At 35.5% G+C, this 25899-nt stretch overlaps 1 protein-coding gene across 3 annotated transcripts; it reads left to right on the forward strand.

The window, feature by feature from the left end:
• The first annotated feature begins 34 nt into the window (after window positions 1–34).
• On the forward strand, window positions 35–25555 carry BRD9 (bromodomain containing 9). Of its 3 annotated transcripts, none has more exons than XM_057379053.1 (17): window positions 35–156; window positions 983–1203; window positions 2794–2926; window positions 4586–4646; window positions 5526–5670; window positions 7567–7677; window positions 8508–8620; window positions 11602–11734; window positions 13997–14072; window positions 15082–15177; window positions 15931–16063; window positions 16852–16963; window positions 18658–18696; window positions 19123–19194; window positions 20464–20566; window positions 22256–22423; window positions 23111–25555. In XM_057379053.1, exons 1-17 carry the CDS (start codon window positions 84–86, stop codon window positions 23209–23211), a joined length of 1890 nt encoding a protein of 629 aa, XP_057235036.1. In that variant the 5' UTR covers window positions 35–83; the 3' UTR covers window positions 23212–25555. The 3 variants fall into 3 exon arrangements, with proteins under 3 accessions (XP_057235036.1, XP_057235034.1, XP_057235035.1); XM_057379051.1 differs by having other exon boundaries at window positions 8445–8620; window positions 23111–25554; XM_057379052.1 differs by having other exon boundaries at window positions 8505–8620; window positions 23111–25554.
• The last annotated feature ends 344 nt before the right edge of the window (window positions 25556–25899 follow it).

A 25899-nucleotide genomic window follows, 5' to 3' on the forward strand; every position in this document is an offset into this window, starting at 1 on the left:
CTCACCCGGATCTTCCTCCGCGCCGGGAGGGAGGGAGGGGCTGTCAGCCCCGGCGCTTCCGGCGGGTCGGCTGGGGCTCCGCCATGGGGAAGAAGCACAAGAAGCACAAAGCCGAGAAGGCAGAGTGGCACTCGACCCCCGCCACGGGCTACAGCGGTAAGGGCGGGGAGCGGCTCTTTGTAGGCGGGACGCGCCCACCCCTTTCCCGGCGCAGCTGTCGGCGGCTCCGGCGTTCCTGCTCCAAGTGCCGGAGCTGCTGGCGGCGGGGGGGAGGGTGAGCCCGAGCGTCTCCGTGCTTCCCACGGCTGATCCTGAGGGGATGCAGTCGCTGCGGTGCTTAAGTGATGTTTAATTTCAACTTGCTCTGACAAGGGTCGTGCACCGTTTTTAGGGGAGGGCGAAGAATCGGTTTCTAAGGCGTTGCAGTTTTGTGGAAAATCACGTCAGATGTGCTGAACGACTGTTTGTTAGCTTGGATTTGTTAGCTTTAGCTATTGTTTTTCTTCCCAAAATGTATTGTGTATATTTTTGACTTGCAACGAATTCTTATAAACAATAGTTCTAGAAGAAGCTTTGGAGGTGGGGTTGTTTAGCCTGGGGAAAAGGAGGCTCAGGGGATTCCTTATCCGTCTCTATAACTRCCTGAAAGGATGTAGCCAGGTGGGGGTCAGCAGTGACAGGACGAGACGACGTGGCCTCAAGCTGCACTAGGGGAAATTCAGGTTGGACATTGGGAAGAATACAAAAAGGMTGATTATGTATTAGAATGGGCTGCCCAGGTAGGTTGTGGAGTTACACTCCCTGGAGGTGTTTAGGAAAAGACTGGATGTGGCACATAGTGCCGTGGTTTAGTTGGCATGGTGGTGTTTGTCATAGATTGGCTGCAATTTCAGATGTCTTTTCCAAAGTAATTGAGTCTGATTCTGTAACTGCTGTGTGCTATTGTCTCCTTGTGCCTTTTACTTTTTTCTTTAATATTTAGATTATGTGGATAAGCCTTTGGAAAAACCCTTRAAGCTGGTTCTTAAAGTTGGTGGCAGTGAAGTGACCGAACTCTCTGGGTCGGGGCATGATTCTAGTTACTATGATGACAGATCAGATCATGAGCGAGAACGACATAAAGAAAAGAAGAAAAAAAAGAAGAAAAAGTCAGAGAAGGAAAAAGAAAAGCATCTAGATGACGAAGAAAGAAGAAAGAGAAAGGTAAGCTGTGATTTTTAGAATTTAGACACAATAGCCTTCATGTGTGCTTATCAGGTCTAAAAYCTGGTGCAGAACTTTGTTTAAATCACTGTTGCAATAAACTTGTCTGGAGGAAACACATCACATACGTAGAAAAACCATTGTGCGTGAGTTGGTGTACTTCTGCCATTTAAAGGAGATATTTTCTGTGAGCAAAGTAWAAGCTTCCTGTTATATATTTTTATTTTTGTTATTTATTTGCTTTGAATGAATACTTCTGTTTTTCAGTTGGATGTTTTGTATGTTAGCCAGGTTTTGCTACCCTTTTAGGGAGGGTATTTTCAGCTTTTCAAATAAATCTGGGTTGCATTTCTCTTCTTGTCCAAATTATTGGATATTGAAATGGATATGTTTATTCAAAACATCTGATCTGTTGAGTACTGTGACGCATTATTTTGGTTGGCTCTTGGCATAACCTGTGTGCTAGGCTTTGTGGCTTTKTTGGGAGCAAGGGATGTGGTCAGCTTAGTTGTGTTGAACCTTGGGGAGTTTGATTAAAATCAGCAAGAAGGCATTGACAGTACAGTTGCTTGTACAATTTAATTTTAATAGTATTTTCTTTCATGTAATAATGATTCGCTGACCTTTCTGCTTTTTTAAGTCTTTCCTGTCATGTAGTTTTGCTGTTCTCCTGTGACAGGTGTTTCGGTGCTTCTTGGTGTGCTTTTGTAACTAACATATGTCACTTTCAGTTGATTCTTTTGTTAGGCTTGTATGACTAGAAAGTGATATATCTTGTAGGATTGTTCAGAAGCTCTTGAATACAGCACGATAGCACAATTTTCTTAGTATAATTGTTTCAGGCTGGGATTTGAAATGTAGCGAAACTAGCTGTCCTTCATACAAGATTTTGCAGTATCAGCTGCCTTTACTAAGTTGTGGGGTGGGGGTTGTTTGGATTTTTTTTCCCAGAACTTCATTATTATTGCGTTCAAAATAAGCTGATGGATAGCTAAATAACCAAACTGTAGTCTAAGGAAGATTAGTGAAAATGCTTTTCTGTACAAATGTGGATAACGAATGCCGGATTTCTGAAATGATTTAGGCATGCCTTTGCTTTGAAACTCAGGAAGAGATCATTAATTGCCATCACCATTTCTTACGATTATTTTGTTGGCTGAATTGTCACATATTTTACTCAATTCTGTTTTATGCGCCAAACAACAAAAATGTATTGATGAGAGCAGAGCTACAGACTGATCTTTACTGAAGAGTAAATTAACTTTCTTTTTCTCTGGTGTAGATTATTATTGTGCAGTTTTACATATGAATAGCTTCAGAGTTCACCATTCTTTTCTTAAAAGGGCAGGAATGATGGAACAATACTATAGCAAGTATAAATTAGCAAAAGATGAACAGTAGTTTCARTTGGAGAAAAAAATTGAAAAAGTGATAGTGAAAATGTGTGCAGTATTGTTTAAACCATATTATGACTCAGATGTTGAATACTCTGACTCATAAAAAAACATCACTGTTTCTTACCTTTTGGTGTATGGGATTGCACATTTCAAGTACATCCCTTGAAAATATGTCTTTTCTCTGTGATGCTAGGAAGAGAAAAAGAGGAAAAGGGAGAAAGAACAGTGTGACACTGAAGGAGAAACTGATGACTTTGATCCTGGGAAAAAGGTGGAGGTTGAGCCTCCTCCAGATCGTCCTGTCAGAGCATGCAGAACTCAGCCAGGTGAGCACAATGTGAAAAATTAAATAAGTTTGATTCTTTTTAAAAGCATACAAAACAAAAGTTTTGTCAAAYATACCAAAATGTAGAATTTTCACAAAGGTTTTCTGAAATTTAGGGACTTTACTTTTTCCAGCATTCAGAACTTTCTGCTATCTGAAAAGTCAAAATTCCTCTTGGTGCTTCCAGGTTTTATTGACTGATGTTGCCAAGGACATCTGTTTCTGGCTTCTGTTACTTGGCAGAATAAACGTAATTATAAAAGTATTATTGTGCATCGTGCTGCCCTAATTCCTTCTCTTTAGCATTTACACAACAGTGATCAGAATGTCTGAAACCAAGTTTTGCTTAGTTCAAAGGAAAAAACTCTAGTGGAAACTTCTTAGGTACTGTTATGTTTTTCTTTTGTGTTYTCTAACCTATGTGGAGTTTTAGTATCTCTATTCTCATCAAAAGGAAGTTGTGATAGTGTGTCTTTTAAAGACTGTAGGTATCACCTGCCACCCCTGTTTTTCATTTACAGATCTTTAATTCTCATCACCARCTGAAATATTTGTCAATTGTGTGTGGCAACTTCTGCATGTTTAATCCTTTCACATTTTGCCATGCTTTTTCTACCTGTAGCCATTGCTTGATTATTAAAATCCAGCATTACTCAGTGGAAACCTTTACTGATGAGAATTTTCAATTACATCATGATCTTAGTTACGCATAAACCTAGACATGGAACCTAGTAGCAAAAAACTGTGTCTTCAGGAATACTGTGAGTCTTGTCTTTGAAATACAATASTGCCCTTTGACTGTAATTCCAAGCAATTTTTAAATTGTAACTGCACACAGGAATKGTAGCCATCAACTGTCAAGGTAACTGAAATTTTCTGGTCAGAGTTTTAACTCTTTGGGTAGTCAGGAACCTTAACAATTGGTCCCTTTATTATTCTCTTCTCATCTGCTTGTAAAATGGTATGGAAAAGCATACAAATTACCTGACCCARTCTGGGTAAGAAAGGAAATGTCTCTGCTATTTCATGATAAAGAGTGGTAGTTYTAATTCTAGATGCTTCTTTAATGTTTCAAACTTCACTAAAGCCAGTGTCTCTGAAGAAATAGGTAATTAACCCGCAGTGTTTATTGTGTAATCTGCACAGGAAGTGAAATTGTAATCAGTACCTCTTTTGCCAGCAAATCTGCATCTTTTTGTCACTCTATGATTAAAGGTTCAGAGAAGCTGATTGCATGGGGTTTATGGTAAATAAACCATTAAAACTGCATGGCTAACATGTTGTAAGAATGTGGATTTCCCAACTGCAGTATCTGAGCAACCAAGTTTCACTTTCCCTGCAAAAATATATAATACCTTATTTTAMTGTTATCAATACATATTCTTAGATCTACTAGACTAAGCACTACGTCTGATTTAATAGGTACTATGTTTTAATGTAATGAAAAAAAAAGCTCAGAAAAAAAGCTTAGAAGAAGTAGGTACTGTATGCTTAGAAACCTGATGTGCTTCTGCTTTGAAATCCTTTCACATTCAGCTTCAGGTCAGTACAAGCTGTACTTGTTGTAAGATTTTCTCTCTGATACTTGTATTTTTAAATAAACAAGTATACCTGTATTCTGTTTCATTGTACTTATCTGTGGTTTCATCTCAAAATGCAGCTGAAAATGAGAGTACACCGATCCAGCAGTTACTGGAACACTTCCTTCGCCAGCTCCAAAGGTAGTAAACCTTATTGTGTTCAGCTGTGTTGGCAGGGTTTAATGCATATTTATATGTGTTACTTTACAGCTTCTTATCCTGGTTTTCTATTTGAAAATAGGGCCTAGAGACTGACTTTGATATATTTGTTAACCTTTGCCACTATAGACCTCATAGTTTTTAAAGATGAGGAAAATTATCAACTTTGCAATTCTAGAATTTGGCAGGGATGTGTTTTGGGTAGAGGATACATTGCCATTATAAATTTATTCAATAGTAATGACTTAGTTTAGGGATTAAAAGCCAGGTATGACTCTATAATACTTTAAAAAATTGAACTGTGTTAATTAAATTTTSTTTTATTCAGTGTCCTCTGTCAGAYACAAGGCAAATTTAGACCTGGTCATTTGATAATCTTCTTAATTTGGAGAGGCTTRTTTTACTGTTTTCTTAAACCTGCACATCATGTTTAAAAAATACGTTATTTTTTCTTATGTAGCAGTAAGCTGAATTTGGAACTAATTAAAAAAGAATTAAACATTGTATTTATTTGTAGAAGGCCTTATGAACGAGAAGAATTGATATGTTTACTCAGTGAAGCAAAAAGACCAATTTGGAGTGTAGAGATACAGAGAGCATGTGARAATTAATTAAGAAATACAAGAACTAGCTTGAATTGATCATTTGATCATTGATACTGAATTGAAAGACATTTTTAATATCTTTCCAGAAGTCTACAAATGTGAAATCAAAATGCTGTCTTCTGTCAGGAGCCTGCAACTGTTTTACGAGAATGCTTTTAGTGTTTTTTATATTTTAAGTAGTACTATTATGTCATTAATAGCAACAAGGACCATTTTCTTCGCTGCTATAAATCTAAATGTTTGTTTTTATTTTTAGGAAAGATCCTCATGGGTTTTTTGCTTTTCCTGTCACGGATGCTATTGCTCCAGGATATTCCATGATAATAAAACACCCTATGGATTTTGGTACAATGAAGGAAAAAATTGCAGCAAATGAATACAAATCAGTCACTGAATTTAAGGTGAATTTAATAAAGATTTAGATATTCCACAACTACTAAGAAACTGAATATTCTTTTTAACTGTGGAAGCCTKTCTTATACTCTTCTTTTTTCAGAACTGAGCACTTTTGTATATTCAGTGTCTGTATAAATACTCTGTCACATTCTACTATAATCTACTATAAATTACTGTGGAAACCAAGAACATGTTCTGAAGTTCTGTGGAATTCACACTGCTAAACTTAAACAGGAGTAAGACTATCAAAGACTTAAACCACTGAGCTCTTTTTTTTTTCACCTGTTTTCTTTTTTAAATCTAGACGTGGTTAGATTGATTAAAATGTGGTTTTGACTTGTCTGCAAGAAAACTGTGGATATATTGAAGCATCTTGTGTAAAAGTCAGTAACAAMTACATCTTTTTTATCTTTAATTATCCCGTTTTTCATATAACTTCATTTGAAATGTTCTTCTGGCAGAAAACTTGGCAAGATTATTTGTGACTTAACTTAGTTATTTAATGCATTGTTATTGATGTAATAATTTATTAGATGCACCATGGTTTTACCAACAATACAGTAAGAAATATTTTCATGGTATTACCAGCTCCTGAAGGAGAGGAGTTTTCCTTTAATGATTCATGAAGATGTATAATSTGCCTTCAGAACTGCTTTTTCTTAGAGTGATGTCAGAGAGCATTGGCATGTTTCTCAGGGTTAATCTCTTCTTTTGAAAGGTCCAGCAAGGTGAGCAAAGAATGGTTTGCATTTCTTACAGATGCTTTGACAAAACTTAYTCTGTTCTGTTAGGTATGCTATGGAAATTTATAGGAAATAGTAAAAAAATATTTATAATAGTATTGCCACCAGTAATCCTTTCAGGTGTCTAAATTCTGCCTTGTTGGATTGTCTAATTCAACTTGAAAGGGCAGTTTGAGTGGGAGCTCTGTGACTTTAGTTACTGACAGTGATGCAGTATTGAAACTGGTGGGATAGAAGCCTAAAAAAAATTAAAATTGCAGTATTGGTTAGACTGACAAATTGGGGTTTTTTTCTGAAGTTCTTAGCTTCTGCTGGTGGTCTAAGGAGTAATAAAAGTTTGCTAAAAGTCTGCCCATGTTAGAGTGAAAAATTAGTGGGACTCCCTTTCTAGATACATGAGGATACCTAATTACACAGAACTACAAAGGCAATAGCTTAATATAGAAATGAAGTTTSTAGGTATTTAACCTCTGAAACAAGGTCTGCTCTAAAGCTTACCATTCATTTCTGATATAGTTCTTATAACTAGCTGAGACTAGTCACAAGATAATAAATAATCTAAGAGTGGAATCCGCAAGAACTGTTTCCTGCATTTAGAAGAGGGGCAGTTGCTTCAGAAAACTCACTTATTTTGCTGCAGAAAAAAGGATCTTTTTCAAAGTTGGACAAGCAAAAGACTGCCTTTTCTGCAGCACTTGAAAGGCCATCACTAGAGGTGTAGCTTACACGCACTTCTTTGTCTGCTTCTTGGTCTTTAGTTTGCTCCTCCATGTCACCCTCTCAATTATTGTCTTTGTGATGGTCTCATTAATTGAAAGCATAGGGCTTAAATTCTGTGAAAAATTACCTTGGTGGCTCAGTTCTTCTGGTGATTTCTCCATTTCTTCTGTTTGGTCCATTTTGTTAAGGAGAAGATGTTACATTTGGCATTCAGGAAAGAGCATGTTTTTTATAATCAAAAATCCAGTTCCAAAGAAAACTCAGTATTTTGGAGAAGTAAAAAAGGCTCAGGCCTTTGCAATTCTGCTTTTGGCTTGCATTCATGAGCCTGCTGCTAGATTATTAGCTTATTCTTCACAGAACACAAGATGGAATGGTATCTTCCAGACATTTAAAGGACTTGAAATGTTTAAAGTTCTTTTGTTTTGTATTTTACAGGCAGATTTTAAACTGATGTGTGATAATGCAATGACTTACAACAGACCAGATACTGTTTACTACAAGCTAGCCAAGAAGATACTGCACACAGGCTTTAAGATGATGAGCAAAGTAAGAGACCTATTAAAAACAAAAAGCAGACACATTGGGAGTTCTTATGTTATCATACTTAAAAGGAACATAGTAACAATGATAAATGTTATTTCATCCATGTGTGATTAATTATAGCAGTGCCAGTTAGTGCTGCTATATTTAATGGCTTGATGGCATTCTTGTTATRAATCAATACTTTTTACTTAATTCTCAACCTTACCTGCACCACTGAAGTCTGTAGGAGCTTCTTTCAATGGAAGCAGTTAAGATTCACATATATCAAACTACTATAAAATCTTAATTCTAGCTGAAACTTTGAAAAAAGTATCTCATTTAAGTTTTATTTCTGTATAAACAAGAAAACTCTGAATTTTTCAAGGTGTTGGGTATAAGGGAGTTTTCAGAGGTGTTGCAAGTACTTTTTACTCAAATGCAGTGGTTGGCTTGTCAAATGAACGGTTTTTTGTGAGCTGCGCTGCGTGTGTGCATGTGCTTGTGTGTGTGTCTGCATGCATTACAGTGATGGTAAGTTTTGTGTAAAATAGGCAGTTGTTTTTGCAAATGCAGTTTGTTTGTTTGTTTGTTTGTTTGTTTCTCTCTCGATAGTTGGGCTGCAGAAATTCTGATGCCATGCTACCATGACCAAATCATGTTGCATCGCCATTGGAAACAAGACATTAAGAACAAAATAAGGCCATGGCCATTCCCATCCCATCCCATTATCATAGCATCTTGGCTATGAGGGAAAGGTTAAGTCCCTGCCGCTCTGTCCTTTCTGATTCTAGGAACGGCTGTTAGCTTTGAAGCGCAGCATGTCGTTTATGCAGGACATGGATTTTTCTCAGCAGGCAGCTCTTTTGGGTGATGAAGACACAGCAGTTGAAGAACCTGTTCCTGAAGTTGTGCCTGTGCAAGCAGAGACTACCAAGAAATCCAAAAAGCAAAATAAAGAAGTTATTAGGTAAAGGTTTTAATGGGCATGCTTACTGGCTTGTTGCAGCTTTTGTGGTATTAGCAGCAAAGAACTGAGGAAAAAATCTCCTTTCAGCATTTTTCTTTGAGGTTCATAGGATAAATGGGAAATTTTATTGTATTTTATTTGTTTATTTATAAACTTGGTTAATAACCCAGTGAATCCGAACTTAAAGTGAACTATTCAAAAGATGACTTATTCCTTTATACACTTAATATCTATATAGATACTTCTATTCTTTTTTAATATCTATATTAAATAATGAGTGGTTTCTTCTTGTGGTAGCTCATGGTAGTTTAAAATGTTATTTTATATTGGATATGTCCACAAATACTTTTTGCATTTTTTCTTTTTTTTGTCTTTCCAGAAAAGTTACATCAGAATGTAACTGGTTCTTTCCAGGAGGGCAAAGTGACCCCAGATCAGTGAATGATTTTATTTAACTTTAACCTTATCTGGCAGGTTATGAAGGTACAGGAGATTAYTTCTGGAGCAAATTATAACATCTCCCCAATGAAATCTTACTAAGCTTCTTTGTAAAATACATTGCTAGTGAAATAGTAATCTTCAAACTAATAGGCACCCTCATGTCACAAATTAATATTTTTATAGCTAAAATCTATTTTAGTAAAGTTTTTTTTAAATCTAAATTTAGTCAATTTTTAATGAGTTTTTAGCAGAAGCCATGTGGACAAGCAACTTACATTGTTCAGTGTTCTTGCATAGACATCCTAAGATAGATTCTGAATTTACATTGTAGAGCATTACATCGGCTGGAATTTTATAGAAAAGATACTGCAACAGAACACCACTAGTCATGTCTTCAATATGTAGATCCTGTAGATATGTTCCACAGATTCCTTTTTAAACCTTCAAACAAAAAAAGTGAAATATACCTTGTCTTGTGTTTTTTTCAAAGTCAATTTTAGAGTTCTCATCAGCCACTTTTTAATTTTTTACACTTTCATCATTTTTATAATCCTTAATATCTGATGGAARAAGTAGTTCTCTAATGTAGTTGTTTTTCAGAAATAGAAGACTGCAAAATGTATCTTCAAAAATAATTTTAAACAGTAATTTTCTTTTGTGGAAGCCATTCTAAGGATAAATACAGAAATGAATAATGAGGGATTAAGAAAGTGTAATTTGTCCCTTGTTTCATGCATTGTGTATAGGAATCAATGGAAAGCACCTTATTGTAAACCAGACTTGAGGAGGAGGTGCTTTGGTTTTTGATTGTTCATGTTTTTTTAGAAGACACAATGATTTGGTTTGTGTGGTGCCAAGGATTAATTCTTGCATAAACTCTACTACAGGAATAACTTTGTACTTTGTCACAGAGCGAGAAATTGACAGTGCCAAATCTTACGTTGTTGCTCTGTCTTAATATCTACCCAAACAAACAGTTCAGATAGGTAAAAGTCATGACCTTTAGTTTTATCCTGGTACCAGTTTCTCTGCAATCAGTTGTGGCATAAATTTACTTTCCTGTTCTTTTCAATGTTTATGTAACTTTAGTAGTTGGCATTAATTTGGGGTTTTTTCCAATTAATTTGAACTTTTAAACACTTGTATTTTTGCATCTGTAGGATTGATASTGTATTTTTGATGAACAGTAAGACCCTTGGAAGGGGAAAATCAGACCTAATAGCAGATATTTTTGCCTTCATGTTTCATGGTTAAAAGCAGAGAAGGAGCTGAAGTCAGTGTTCGGAAAGTGTTAAAGCAGCTTAGACCTCAGTTTAGAAAGTGACTTGATCATTTGAGCATCCTAATGTTTAAATAGTTTTTGAAAATTTTATTTAGGATGTTGCAATTTTTTGAACATTCTCTCAAAATTCTTGTCCTTTAAATATTCTGTGGAGTGTGATAGAAAAGTGCCAGTTGTTGAGGAGTTTCCTGCTGTGTACACCCTTTCTTAAAGTTTCAATGAAACAAAATCGTATAACACATTTGTCTCATAATAGTATGATCCTGTGATCTTTTTATTGTCTTTACTAGCAAAACTTACTTGTGTATTGGATCTGAATCTATACAGAGAGAAATTCTTAGCTAAGCAAATGGAAGAAGATAACCCAAGAGAAAGAAATGGATTTGGTGTGAGGAGATGCTCTACCCAGTACCTAAGGTGTTTGGCCCTAGTGTCTAATGTCCGTATAATGCCCTGAAATGTTTTGTTGTACAACATTTATTKGATACATGAAATATAATGAAGACTTCCATATTCTATGATATCTTCACATTTCTCTTTATAATACTACTTTTTTTTCTGATTTTATGTAATAGCTATGTCCTGTTGCATCCTTTGGTATGCTTTTTTGTAAGAGTTTGTTGTTTTGGTGCTTTGATGAAAATGGATCTACTGAACGATAAAATGCTAATTTCTGTAATTTCAATTACAAGCAGGGGTGTGATTGATACAGATTAGAAATTCTAGTTGCCAATACTAACAAACATAGGAATTAAAGGACTCCATGCTAGACTGGGGGTTTTGTTGTACTTCTGCAAGCAGCTAAGTGACATAATCATCATAAATGCAACCTGTTGTTTTTTTTTTTCTCTGATTAGCTACTGTTTCTATCCCTCACGTAATTTCTTTTCTGCATCTTCRTATTGGAATTCTTGAAAATAACATATTCATGCATGTGGGAGACTAAGGATGCATACAGCATTCACCCTGTATTAATGCAGTTTTACTCCCAATCTTTGTTTTATGCTTAATTTTTTGTCAAGGTACGGAAGCAATTAAATTTTTGAAGTTAAGTAGTTTGCAGCTTCTGCTGTGTAACTTCATATGTTTATAATTCCACTTAAATGCTGAAGTAGATTGACCCTGGGAGAAGAATGGGATCGATTGTTCTATTAAGCAAAGCCTGATTTCAGCCCTTTGTTTTGTTTTAATTTTTTTCAGCCCTTTGTTTTAATTTAATTTTTTTAATTTCTACACCTCCTCCTCTTCTCTTTTTTAGCTGCATTTTTGAACCTGAGGGAAATGCGTGCAGCCTGACAGACAGCACTGCTGAAGAACATGTCCTGGCACTAGTGGAACATGCAGCAGATGAAGCTCGGGATAGGATCAATCGATATCTACCCAACAGCAAGGTCTACTGCACGTGGCAGTTTGCAATTCCAGTTTGTGCCTGACTATTGAGTTGTTTCACATTAGGAAATAGGCTTTACTGTTAGGCTTTCTGAGACTGGAACATCTGGGATGTATGTTCTGTGTGGAATACCAATATGGCTGTTGTTTATCAGTTAGTTCCCCTGAAAGCCATTGTAGAGGATCCTAAGTGGATCTCAAGTTCTATTGTGTGTTGAACATCTTTGGAAGCTCACTTGCAGGAAACAATGAAATGTTGCTCTGTCTTGAATTGCAGCCCCTAGCATTAAAAGTGATTATCATAACATCCCACTTCTTATTGTTGAAACCTCAGAAAAAGCAAACTATGGCATAGGTTGAAGGGCTATTAGAATTCCCCATCTCCCACCCCACCCAAAGAATTAATGAATATTTAAGTGTTAAATTACTATTTTTAATGAGAAAAGTCTGTAACCTCTTGTAGTTTTGTTCTTGCAAGTAGTAGCTGTCAGCTGTAGCATGAGTACAAATACAAAGATCTTTTATTGACTAGGTTTAGATAGCAGRTTTGACAGTCTTCCGTTGGTTTAGATATTGTTCCATGTGTTTGGGTTTTTGCTCTTCCAAGAGGAAGAAAGACAAAACCTGAAGGATTTTAGAAGTTCTAGCTCAGTGATGCTGTTGGTGTTGCTGTTTTCTCTGAAAGCTCTGTTAATGGGTTTTTTTAGCTCTGTGCTGGATTCCTCTTGTTTCTTCACGCTAGGATTGGAGTGAATGCTCCAGGCATTCACTACAGATCTATGCTGAGATACATTTATTCTCCCTTGAATTGTGTYGAGACTTATTCCCACCTTTGCTCCCATTTCTCATCTGTCACTCTAGTGGCCACCGCAGTCGAGAAAAGAACCAGGATATTGCCACATCCTTCATTTGCTGCCTATTATTTTAAAAACTATTGCAGAAGAAATTTCACTTTGAACCATTTGTGGTGTTCTGTCTTCAAACTTAAAAGTCTATTTCTTGGGCACTGATTGGCTTATTRGTCCTTATTATGGAGTCATCTTAGGCTCAACTTGATTAAGAAGTAAAGCTGCAAAGAATTGAGGGTGAAGGCTTAGATTCAGTGTATTTCTGTTTCTTTGGATAATTAGAAGACTTGCTAGGMCTGAAGGCTATTTGAAATCTCCAAAGTGAGAGTGGTTTTTTAMATCTCTTCAAAGCAGTAGCAGTCTTTTATGCTGATGCAGTGAGTTTTGCAGTATTCAAGGAAATTTCTCAAAGTGTGCAGCTTTTAATTGCCTAGGCTGTTAGACAGCCCCACTGCATGTCCTACTGAATCTGGGTAACACTGGCACATTCTTAGAATTCAGCCAGTGCTTACTTTTGCCATTTCTTGAAGGTATTGTTCTGGTTCATTCTCTTTCCAGCATCTCTCACCTCTATTTTTATTGTATGCCAATATYAGCTTTGGCCCCCTGTATGGAGAGGGTTCTAAACTTTTTCAGATGGAATGGGATAAAAAACAAAATAGGGTAGATTTATGGTTTATTTCCTTAGAAGTATTTGCTACTACTTTTGTAGGGAGAGAACCATTTTCATTTTCCCTTTATATTGAGAGGTTACAGTCTTTTTTTCTCAGTTCATGTGTAGTCAGTTTCTGATACCAGCTTTGCTTGTTGCATCAGATCTGGCTCTGTCTTTCCAGACCCTGGTGTGCTCTATTGTCTTTCATRTCTGCCTTTTTAGCATTGTGCTTCTGTGCTTCAACCGGTCAATCACAGCACTTCTTCCTCTTGAAGAATTTGCTAGYATGTTCATAAAAGTACTTCTAATTAGAGAAAGTTGTGGGTGWGACATGAAAACAAGCAGTTCAATCTAGATTTGAAAATAAAGTGACTCTGTTTGTGGATAGGAGTTACAGTTCTGCTTCTAAAACAAATGTGTATTGTCTACCCACTGCAGTCAGAAAGGCTGGCTCCATGCTAATGATAATGGAATTGGGTTTGTCTTGGGTGAAAACTTTAGATCTGATTTAGAAAGATGAGTAAGGTGTTGTACATATGATACATGAAATTCTGCTCCTAAGTCTTCTGTTCTGAAACACTTCCTAAGTGGTGTTAAATAATTGTAACCCAAGATTCTCTGTATGTAAAAGGGAATACCAAAGTGCCGGATCTCAATACAGCTAAAAATGTTTTTATAGTTTTCTCTGTAAATGGAAAACTCCTTCTTTGGTTATGAACTGTTTGAATGATTGCTCCTATATCTTTATGTTCTATTCACAGATTGGTTATCTGAAAAAAAATGGAGATGGAACCTTATTATTTAGTGTAGTAAATTCATCTGATCCAGAAGCAGAAGGTAAAAGCCATACTCTTTCAAGCAAAGATTTCTAGTCTTGAATGTTCTAACAGATTTTGAAGTCTTAACTGTAGATATACATCCTGTGTAGTATAGATGAGTTTTAAAATTGCTTCTTGATTTTTTTCTCTTGTTTTTTTTTTGTTTTATTACTGTTACATCATATTTATATTGTTTTATGCTTTTTCTTTGTTTTAATTTCAAGCCCAGAATACAGAAGTTCTGAAAATTTGTAACAAATTAAATGCTGTAGTGTTTTGGTGCTGGATCCTGTTGATTTAGCACTTTGTTCTCTGCACCTTTTGAGATTAGAATTTGTTCACAGCTTTGCTTTGTTTCACCGATGAATGCTTTTGACTATCATGTTGGGTGACACAAGCCTGTAACTATTATAGTCTAAATTCTTTTTCATTTGGTTGTAAATTTCTCTGGGATGAAATTGAGTGTTTTGGCTTCTATCATGCCTATTACATATTTCTTAAAAAAAATAAAAAAAAAAAAAAAAACAAAACAAATTTAAAAAGATAAATTAATTCAGACTGTTCCAAAAAAAAAGAAAAAAAAAAAAAAAAAAAAAAAAAAAAGATTTAATACCTCTAAAGTTATGCTGCTGAAAATTTGAAGAGTGGTGGTAATGAATTTCTATTAGCAAACAACCACTTAGTCAACATCAGAAACTTCTTTTATCACTTCATTGATACCTGTATCTCAATTTGTGAATCAGCTACTAAAATAATTACAGATGCTGCTGTATACTTTAGAAGTGAAMTAACTTAAGTAAGCCACAGATCTTGTGAACAAGACATGGAAGCATATTTTAGCTTGTGTTTGATATTTAAATGGGGAGCCTGAATTACAGTGCCTGCCCTTAATGTATAGATTAAAAGCCCCTAATGTATAGATTAATCTTTATGTTACTTACAACTCTAAAATAGCAAAATTAAAGTATTCACCWTAAATTGTAAATATGAAATGCTTTTCTAAGCCTTCTTTTAAATCAAATTATTAGAGGAAGAAACTCACCCAGTGGATCTAAGTTCACTGTCAAGCAAATTATTACCTGGCTTCACTACACTGGGCTTCAAGGATGAACGAAGAAATAAAGGTAAATACCAAAGACTGTGTTTTGACTTTGCGTTTCTTAAATGTTTGAGCAATTACTTGATATAAAATAATTTCAGTTATTTTCTCAATATGTAAATTCAGTTGGTTATTTTTATAATATGTAATAATTCCATTAACAGAAGAGTGCAGTTTTTATTTAAATAAAATTAATTTTCTTATTAAACAGAACTTAATTAGCAGTTTATGGATTAATATTTTACCTTAATATTATAACTACACTCCAGTAATGGTAGTTCATTTCCCCTGGAAGAAACCATTTTTCCGGAGTAACTGTGCTTAAGAGTCAAGGAAAAAAAACCTTTGAGTCATTTGCATTTTTTCATCATGTGACAGGGATTTTGCAGACTGTGGTGTTTTTTCCTGGTATTATTGACAGTTTTTAATAGTTTGTAATCTGCTCTCCAGAAACTGACTGGCAATGAGCAGTAAAGTAGATGCACACAAAATGCAGAAATGTTAAAGGGGGTGTGGCCATAAATCTTCTTCTGGGACTGGGGTGGATAACTTAGTTCTTGATTTTTCAAATAGTAGTATGTTTGTTTATATGGTTAAAATAGTTAGGCTGATTCTAGAGTCTGGAAGTGTCCTTGAGATACTGCTCTTGCTTTCAGTTGGAGAAAAAAAAAATACATGGCACCTTCTGTATCTGTTTCAGTCTGTTCCCCCCGCCCCCATCCCCAAGTGATCTTTTACACTTGTGCTAATTTGTTGTGTCTTCCTTCTGCCTGTGTAGTAACCTTTCTTACAAGTGCCAATACAGCACCTTCCTTGCAAAACAACTCTATATTTCATGATTTGAAACCAGATGAGATGGAGCTCCTGTACTCAGCATATGGTGATGAAACTGGGATCCAGTGTGCCTTGAGGTAAATGCTTCCTTATAGGAAGTCTGACTTCTCATAGCAATTTTGTGCAAAGCAATTTAAACTAAATGTCARCTAAGAGCTGCCAAATCCTGATCTTTTTTCCTTAAATTTATTTTAAAAATAAAACACTATAAAGTTTGAAATATTTCTTGATTTTTTTTTCTTTTTTATTTGTTTGTTTGCTTTTGGGTTTTTGGGGGTGGGGAATGTTTTGGTGTTTTTTCCATTTGTCTGTTTAAGCTATCCTACTTTATTGCAAGGTTTTTGTGGATCTTGTTGTTAGGGTCTTCAACCATAGTTTGTGATAGGTTGCTACAGATTTAGTGTTTTTCTTTAAACTCAGCACTAAATAAGTTAAAAAGGCAAGTAATATATTTCAGTGGCTTTCAAAATATATGTGTTTCAAGGAGTTTTGAAAGAGTTAAAACTACTTGGAAAGAAAAATACTGCTTATCATTAAATTGTTGGTCTTGGAAGGAAGGAAATAATTACAAGCTTTTTATCTCTTGTGTTTTGTTTTTTGACCCACTAARTCACCATAAGTGATAGTTCAAGTCAAAATTTGCTGGTACTTCTGAAAAACAAGGTGCAGCTCTACTCTGCTATTAAAAAAAAGAAGGAACTTTGTGTCCTGAAGGCCTTAATTGCTTTTCTGAAGAAGCAAAAAAAAAATTAAAGAATGAGGAAAATATAGGTGTAATGCAGTTTATTTGGGGTAAACCATATTTTAAGTTGAAGTATTTATGAAAATAAAAATTTTCTGTAATGCTTATCTACACTTCTGCTAGCTTACAAGAATTCGTGAAGGATGCTGGAAGTTACAGCAAGAAAATAGTTGATGATCTTCTGGACCAGATCACTAGTGGTGACCATTCCAAAACTATTTATCAGCTAAAGCAGGTATGTCCTGGGTGCATTGAAATGTCACAAATTTGTCAGAATAAGAATGATTCTATTGGCTTTTTAATACTGTGTGAGATGCTTTGTTTTCCACTCTCAGTTTAAGCAGTGCAAGTTTAGCAGCACAAGCAACCATGAACCAAATTGGAGATTGAATTAATCAACAGAGGAGAAAGCTCTTTTCTCCAGCAAGATCAGTTCTCCAGTGTGGATCCCTGTGTGACTGCAGAAAGGAACAGGCAGGGGATGCAACTTAGCAGGGATCAACCAGCTGGATAGTGTTGGTGCAGCCTTGTCGCTCCATGTCATGGCTTACGTACCTACTTCTGAGTKATATTGCAGTGCTTTTGCTAAGGTTTTGGGTTTTTCCTAATTGAAAAGCAAAATATATTTCTTGTGGAAGGATTAATTTTTTGGAATGTGGAAGTAAAATTAAAGAACAGATTAATTATCACTGTACAGGTGTCTGTTAGCCCCCAGTACTAACTTCTACCTTCATGTAGCRTGTCTACAAGAAAAGCCTTTAACTTACTTAAAAAAGCACTTTCCTGAAGAGATTCATACTAAGATTGGAGAAGAGAGTTTTCTCAGAAATATGTATGATTCTAGTGAGGATGTTTGCATTCCCAAGATAAAATAAGCTTCAAGAAATTGCAAAATCTGGTTTCATGTTATCTTCACTTTGAAACCACTCTTAGTTTGAAATAATTGTCTGCTCTTTAAAATGCCAGCATTCTGAAAGATTGAAGAATAAAGAAAGGGAGGCAGGTTGAGAAAATGGAAGGTACTTAGACTTTCTGACACAGTGGAAATGAGGTTATGCTAAATCTTTGCAGACTTAGATGTGGAATAGGKTTGGGTGGTGTTTGGACAAAAGGAGACAATTGAAAAATACTGACAATCCTTTAGAATTTTCTTGCTGTTTTTTTCCTATGGGAGAAAGATTGTGCATATAGCAGGAAGAAATGTAAAGGATTAGTTCAGAAAGTTAAAACCCAATATTTTGAATACTCTTTTACGTATAGAAATGTGTATATGCAACTTAGCTTTAAAATAAAATGTTCCTTTGCCTTTTGCCATGTTTTTTTATGAATATTGTTCCAGGTGAGAATTTCTGAAGACCTRTCAAATGGTCAATGGCTATTCACACTCGAAAATGCTGTTAAGTTGTGACATATGTGGATACCCACTGATTTTACACAATTAAGTCTGTTTCAGTGATCACATGCCATGGTGTTTTATGCTTGGGCATTTTGTGCTGCTGTATTTGGGTAAGAATTAGTATCTCTGAAAGTACAACTTTCAGAAGTGATCAGAAGTTACTTGATAACTTCATTGTGGTAAAAACCAATAACTTACACAAACATTCTCAGGGAACATTCTCAGTAAATATATGCTATGAAATGCAAAGATTTGGTGATCAGAAGTTACTGAAGTAATGACTAAGATACTGCATTTGAATATAAAGTTTGTGAGCAGAAGAAATAATGTAAGGGGACTCAGAGATTAGTTAAAATGCATAATACTAAAACATTTAAGAACCAACTATTACATTGTCATTGCATTACAGATATGTGGAAAAGCTGTCTCTAGCCTCATTTTGTGTGTGAAGTTTGAATATACTTGAAATGGTACAAGAAGAACTCTTTCTCGTATGTTGAATATAAACAATTGTTGGTATTCTTTCTTTCCAGAGGCGAAACATCCCAGTAAAACCACTGGATGAAGTTAAAGTAAGTTATGCTGATACTCAGTTTGTTTGGGGTTGTTAACTGGAAAGTATTTTGGTATTTAAAGTAGAGAAAGGGATGTTCTGTGAGCTTCCTACACTCAAATTCTTTATTTTATTTAATGTGTATGGTAATACAGAGAAGATTGATGAGTGGAGTATGTGACARAGAAGAGGATTACGTTATTCCTAGAGAGGCTGCCCTGGTTATTTACAAATTGTTGGTATGGCTATATGTGGTTGCCCTAGAGAAGAGCTGGTCTTTATTTTTTTGTGAAGATTCTACTCAAACACCACAAAATTTGACAGTCTTCTGTGCAGGAGCTCGTTGTGGTAAAAACCAGTAACTTACACAAACATTCTCAGGGAACATTCTCAGTAAATATATGCTATGAAGTGCTAAGATCTAAAGTATTTCTTTGTTCTTTAGGTTCTGCCAGTTCTTATAAAAGAAGAACACAAGTTGCGTAATAACTGTCTGGATTCTTCCAAACAGATTATGGTAAAATGGTTGGGGGGTTAGGGAAGGGAAACAACAGGAAAAAGAAACATAAAACAAACAAAAAGTAGTATTGAGACATTTCTTTGTTTACATGTGTGGTCTGAGGTAGCATGTTAAAATTTCAGTATCTGGAAAAAGTTTCAGTACCGAAAATTAATTCTCTGACATTCAGTCTGTTTTAGTTTGTGGCTTTATTGTTTTGTATCCTCCAGTTTATTTCAGCATAAGTAACTAAATCTCACTGGCAGAAAGATCACATATGAATCCAAAAAATATATTTGATCTGCTGACTGATATTTGAGGTTCAGCCTGCTGCAAAATTGGAAAAAAAAACCATTAATCACTTTTACCTCATGTGTTGAAAATGTCTATAGACAGTATGGGTAGATAATGCATATCTCATGCTTTTGCTGCATTAATTTAATCCTTCTTTAAGTGGTACAGGTTTTATCTTCCAAATTATTTGTTACAACAGAAGATATGCATTGTATTCCATGACAATTCAAGTGAAAAATTATGTGGATCATATTATAGCAACTAAAAATATATATAGTTCTATAAATATTCATTACATTTTGTGGAAAGGTGTGGATTTCTCTGGAAGGTGACTGGTTATTTCTTGAAAGTGCTGCATTTCATGTTCATATTTCTGAAAGATAAAACCTGATTGCATGTTTGCCTGGGTGTCTCATTTCTCCTGCTGGAAGAGCTGAAATTTCTCTCTGCATCCTCAGAGATTTCCCTTAGAATTGATTTTGAAACTTACTGATTCTGGTTTCTTAATTTGTGCCATTACCTTGGCARTATTACAATAGGTGTGGAAAGAAAGGGAATTGTGCTGTGCAGGTTGTATTTCATTATCCAAATGTATAGAAAAAATACTAGACAGGCCAGTTCCAGCTGGTACGATAAAAATGTCARTAAATCCAGTGTTGACACATGGAGAAGAAGGACACTGGTAATACTTCCAGCTGCCAGGATTCTACCGTGAGACATGGATGAGTTGAGTGTGTAATTGAGTTTCACCAGTCCTGGATGATGAAGTAAAAGACTTGGAGTGCTGTGCACATCCCTGGCCATTCATGTGACTGGTCTGTCCAGGAACCTCTTTGAGTTGTCTGTGAATTTCAGGTTAGCCAAGATGGTTATAGGTGCTCCAGTCTCAGATGTTGAGAATTCTGAGATAATGGATTTGTGCCTTAAACATTGAAAAGTTGTTATGACAGCTTGTCACTCTTGCTAGTCTTTCTGTTTCTTGTATTTTAATAGGTTGGAGAATCTGCTGGAGACAGTAACACTTCTGACTTGGACTTTCTCTCTATGAAGCCGTACTCAGATGTATCTCTTGATATTTCTATGTTGAGTTCATTAGGTAACTAACTAAATATACAAGACRTCAATTATGGTTTAGCTGTACCATTTAGACAAAATGACAGCTGGATTTGCTAAGACTAAAGGAAGTGTTTGAAAAGTAGTATTAGGTCTACATTTGACACAGGTTAAAGTATAGGGCTGATAAATGAAACCTTGCTCTTTTTTTCATTTGAGACATCTGTGGGCTATGCAAGCTAAGTTTTTCTGTGTAACCGAAGAAACCAAAGTATTCGTACTTCACTATTTTGGTAGCTTTGCTTGTTATTTTATATGTTCTAAGTAACATAAGTTTTAAGAATCAGTGTGAAGCTTTTACTCAGAAATGATGTTGTTTCATATGATGTCTTTTAAAATAACTTGGGAATTAGCTAAATATGTGAAACTAGATCWTATTGCCACTTGGAATWTGCTAGAATAAAAGTCAGAAGACAYTTCTRTTGAATAGACTTTATGTTCAGTTGTGTAGAAGAATTTAGATGCTGTTTCAAATACATGCCTGTGATAGTTACCCTTCAAATGACACAAGAAGTACTGTTGCCATTTCTGCAGGCAGCTGAGCTGGTCAAATGTCTTAAAAAATGTCATCCAAGTAAACAACCTGCTTCTCTTTTAAGATGCTTCTAATTCAGAATGTGAAAGATGCCAAAGTGCCTGTTATAAAACAGCCAAACTAATTGACGACTTAAAGGGGGAAAAGATGCCTACATGTATCTCASCTAGGTGCAGTTTAAAAAGCAATTATAAGATCTGATTGTGCTGTCACACCCTTAGGTTTATTTTAGTTCAGTAAAAAATGAGTAAATATCCATTTTATAGAAAATTCATCACTAAAAGCTGCTGCTATTTTCTTCTTTGACCTTTCRGTAAATAGTCATACTTCTAGGTTGGTTGGCTTCCAGCATTACTTCTTATTATAATCCTTGCAAAATTAATATTTAAAAAAGAGAAGGGAAGGARTTTATCTTCCTGTTTAAAGTTGAAGGAAATTTTTTTAGGTCTTCATGTAAAAGAATAGCATATATTGGCACATACTTGTAGTTCTTTCCAATGTCACGATTTTATTTGGCTTACTACAAAATCAGTGTAGCTGGAGAAGAACCTTCTGTGATGGGGTTTTCTTTGTCTCCATAGATTTCATGTTCTATTTTAACTGTATTTTAAGTTAACTATATAAGTGATCTTGCTGACCCTCTTTTAGCCGCAAACTAAATGTGTTATTTACTGTAAGGGTGGTGAGACACTGGAACAGAGAAGTTTTGGGTTCCCCATCTCTAGATGTGTTCAAGGCCAGGTTGGATGGGGCTTTGAGCAACCTGTCTAGTGGAAAGTGTCCCTGCCCATGGCAAGGAATTGGWTCCAAGATGGCCTTTAAGGTCCCTTCGAACCCAGTCTATCCATTTTTGGAGTTTAACATGTAAAGAGGATAAATTAAGCTCTTAGAGCTGTTTAAATACTCAGAGTCAGTCAGTTCAGTTTCATTTCCCTATKGGACTTTCTGTCACCTTCCTGTAATGCACGGATGTGCAGCTGTTGCATTTTAGAAGTGTGAAGGAAAATGCAAGATTGAGGTAATTTGTGTAATAGACAGTGCTTTTGTTAATTAAGTTTAGAATTTTTTTATAGTGACTTGGTAATTCATGGGTCAATGTACCTGTGCTAATTATGGGTTTTGGTTGGTGGCTCTTAGGGAAAGTGAAGAAGGAGCTTGATCATGATGATAACCATCTGCATCTGGATGAAACAACTAAGTTGCTTCAGGACCTTCATGAAGCTCAGGCTGACAGAGTGGGATCCCGCCCATCATCCAATTTGAGTTCCCTCTCCAATACCTCTGAAAGAGATCAACATCACCTTGGTAATGTTAGCTGTGTCGCAGAAGCTGCAGTACTTGTACTCTAATTGAAATTGGTTTAAACTTACATTGTGATGTACATAAATCTTAGTGGGAAACTACTCTGATAAAACAGTGTGCTGACTGATCATGTTTTAGTTTTCAAGTATGTGTGGCAAAGAAAACTAACAAGACATAGTTTTGTCCTCCAGAATTAAGGACACTAATTGTTGTTTCCTATTTTTTGATTAGGTATGATTTAATTAATTGTGAAGTAAATTGATACTCACTGGCAGATCACTATAAACACTTGCATTTAATGTCCTTAGTAATACTGAGGACTGTATAATGTTTATTTTACTTTAGCGTAGTTGTGTGCAGCAAGTAACAAGTGGGGTTCTACAACTGCATATGACATATTGCATAATAATTTGGTGCCATTTATGCGAGGATACATTGGATGGATGATATTCAGTTGCACATTGTATAATTTTTTCAACTCAGAGTAATAGCATAATGACTACTTTTCCCAAAATTACCTAAGTTCCTAAGAATCTTGTGATTTCTGTTTAAATATCATTTAAATGTTTGTCTTGCTTTAAAAGTCTAAAAGGAACATGTAAAATAACCATGCTGTTTATATATGTATAAATATCACTCCTTTTTTTTCTGTACTTTTAAAGGTTTTGACTTTTTTCTCATGTTCTGCAGGAAGCCCTTCACATCTGAGTGTTGGAGAACAGCAAGACATGGTTCATGATCCCTATGAATTTCTGCAGTCTCCAGAAATATCAAATGCTACAAGTAACTAATCGGACATGAACTGTATTTATTTTGTATTTTAATTGTATTATTTTTTATAAAGTTTTTGTCCATGACAGAAACTGCATTTTTATCCTCTTTTCTATGAGGATTACTGTATAATATTATCATGTATACAGGATTAAACAAGCAAATGTTAAAAAAACCCCAATCCCAAACCAATTACTGCATCATGTTGTTGGCAATTTACCAAAAACTTCTTTCCATTTTGTTTGTTAAGGGAGGTTGTTATCCCCAGGTATGTGAATCTTGAATGAAAAACAGCAAGTAATGTGTTAGAAAAATTTGTATTTTATAGAAACTGAAAAGTAATAATTTTCCCAGAATCATGGCAGCAGTCATTAAATGTTTCCAGTACAATTGTCTACTAGTTCTGTTCAGGTTTTTACCTGCTGTCTCCAACGAGGAGCAAAGAGCTGTATGAACTGGGATCATTATTATGTTTTCTATCTCCTAATGCTAATAATGTGTAGAAATTGTTTCTTAACATTTCCCCATATTTTGAAATATTTTTTTAGATCACAATAGAGATTAAGTAGAGAGCACTTAATTTGAGAGTAAGTGTACTTGGTAGCTGCAGTAAAATGCTCATTTACAAGACTTCTGCCTTGGATTTGAAAAAGATGAATGTTTTTGTGTTCCCTTGTATCTTGAAACACAAAAGAAAAGACTCATATTTTTTAATATGATGTGTATATCTCATGGAAAAAATACTGGATAAAGTATGCTGTTCAATAATTTCAAAATTAAACTTTTGTAATACATCAGTGCTGAAACTGAGGGGTTTTGTATATGACTATGTGCAAGCAAACAAATGCTATGAACCTTCATTATTTTGTAAATATTAATAAAAATAGAAAAGCAGTTTTGATGTATAACAAATATGTTGTTCTTGACAAGTGAAGATTTCCTGCCTTTACTAAGTCTGAAATACGAAAATGTTTGGGGTTGAATTAATGTGCTGCTTCAAAAGATTAATTTCATCATGCCATTTTCATTAATTTCATKTACCTATAAACAAAAAAACCYGTCAGTTTTTAGGATCCATCAAGCAAGTCAGTCAGATAACTGATAGCAAAGTCTTGATTTAATAGGAAGATTGTTTTGTTCCAAGCAGGAGTGCTAAAGAAAGCAAGGGCGAGGGTTTTTTTTTTTCTGGGAGTTGTTAGGAATTTGTGTGGCAACATGCTTGGGCTGCGTTCTGACTCATCATGACTGTGGGTTCTTGGAAGTGACATGGATGATCTGCTGCACTGTGACAGTGCTGTTGGAAAGGGTTTGCATGGACACACAGCCTTGTGTCGGTCTGCAACTTCCATAACAATTTTAATCGAAAAGTGTCTTTAAAACTAATGTGGTTTCAATATCTATTATAGTAGGTCTGATTTTTCATACAGAAAATATAAATTGATTCCTGTAATGGACTCTAYAGTTGCAATTGGTGAGGAAATCTTTATTGAAACACTTGATGTTAAATTGCCTGCCTTASTGCTTGAATAAAATTCCACAGTAGAATGTTTAAAATACTCCTTTAGAGGAAGGTGCTGGTTGGTTTTGCTTTTTGTTTAAACCTCAATGTTTGCTACTGAAAAACTGAAATAACATGCAGWATCTTATTAGATGCCTTCACCTTGGATTTCAGACAGAATGCATTCAAATTCTGTGAAATTCTGTAAATCAGCTTTTATGGGCTCCGTGAGTTGGTTGTATRAAAGGATGGATATTGTTTGCATCATTACTGTATCAGAGAGCACTTTGTGCCTAAGGAAGGTTTGCATGTTTATTCAGCCTATCTGGCCCTTGAGCAATGTTAGTTATGCACAGCAATCTCCAGYTGCGGTTCCATGAGTGCTGGACAATCCTTTCAATAGGCCTACTGCCTGCATTCCCCAGGTAAAAAATGCTTTTAGGGCAAAACTTCTTCCCAGAAGCAAATACTAGTGGTTTGCTGTGGTGCCTTCTCATAAATGGCRGACATTGACTTGTGCCCTGTTTGCTAATGTACATACACATGATTGGGCTCATTAAATGCCTCAAGAAAACCTTTCATGTTTGAGAAATTTCATTCTTCTATATTTTATAGAAAAATGGAAATCTTGAGTTGGCAACCTCTGGTAAAAAAACTCTAAAATTTTAAAGAAAGTGATTGAAGTAACTTCTTTCAGTCACTTTTGTCACAGTGCAGCTGTGATTCTCAAGCTGAGAGAATCTTTTGCTCCTCTTCCTTGTTGGTGTAYGTGCTTGTGCTTGTACCAGTGGTACACTCTTGTGTTTTCCAAATGATTCTGGTTTATCTGAAAAAAGCCTTAGGAAGCAAGGGTAAAAATTTCCTTAAGCTATGTCTTATTTGCTCTTGTCTCTGCAGATGGGTAAGTTCATATATGAAGGAAAGCTTTGAACTAACCAGTCAAGGCMTGTAATCTTACAGTCCTATTTAAATATTAAGATTTTGAAAACCTTCGTTTAGTTCTGTGGATTTATTTAACATATATCATTATTTGTTGAATCAGAGATAAACACCATTCCTTTCTTGTGTCTCTGGTAGATACTTCATGTTTGGTTCATTTGGAAGAGGGCTGTGTGTCTGTGGGACTCCATTTAAATCTGTAGTACATGATGTGTAACATCTAGCTAGGTGGCACCATATGTCAACAACTTTAGGTGAGTTCCCATCAGTT

Source organism: Malurus melanocephalus, unplaced genomic scaffold, assembly GCF_030028575.1.
Source record: "Malurus melanocephalus ecotype Western Australia unplaced genomic scaffold, MMel_1.1 scaffold_383, whole genome shotgun sequence".
Taxonomy (NCBI): Eukaryota; Metazoa; Chordata; class Aves; order Passeriformes; family Maluridae; genus Malurus; species Malurus melanocephalus.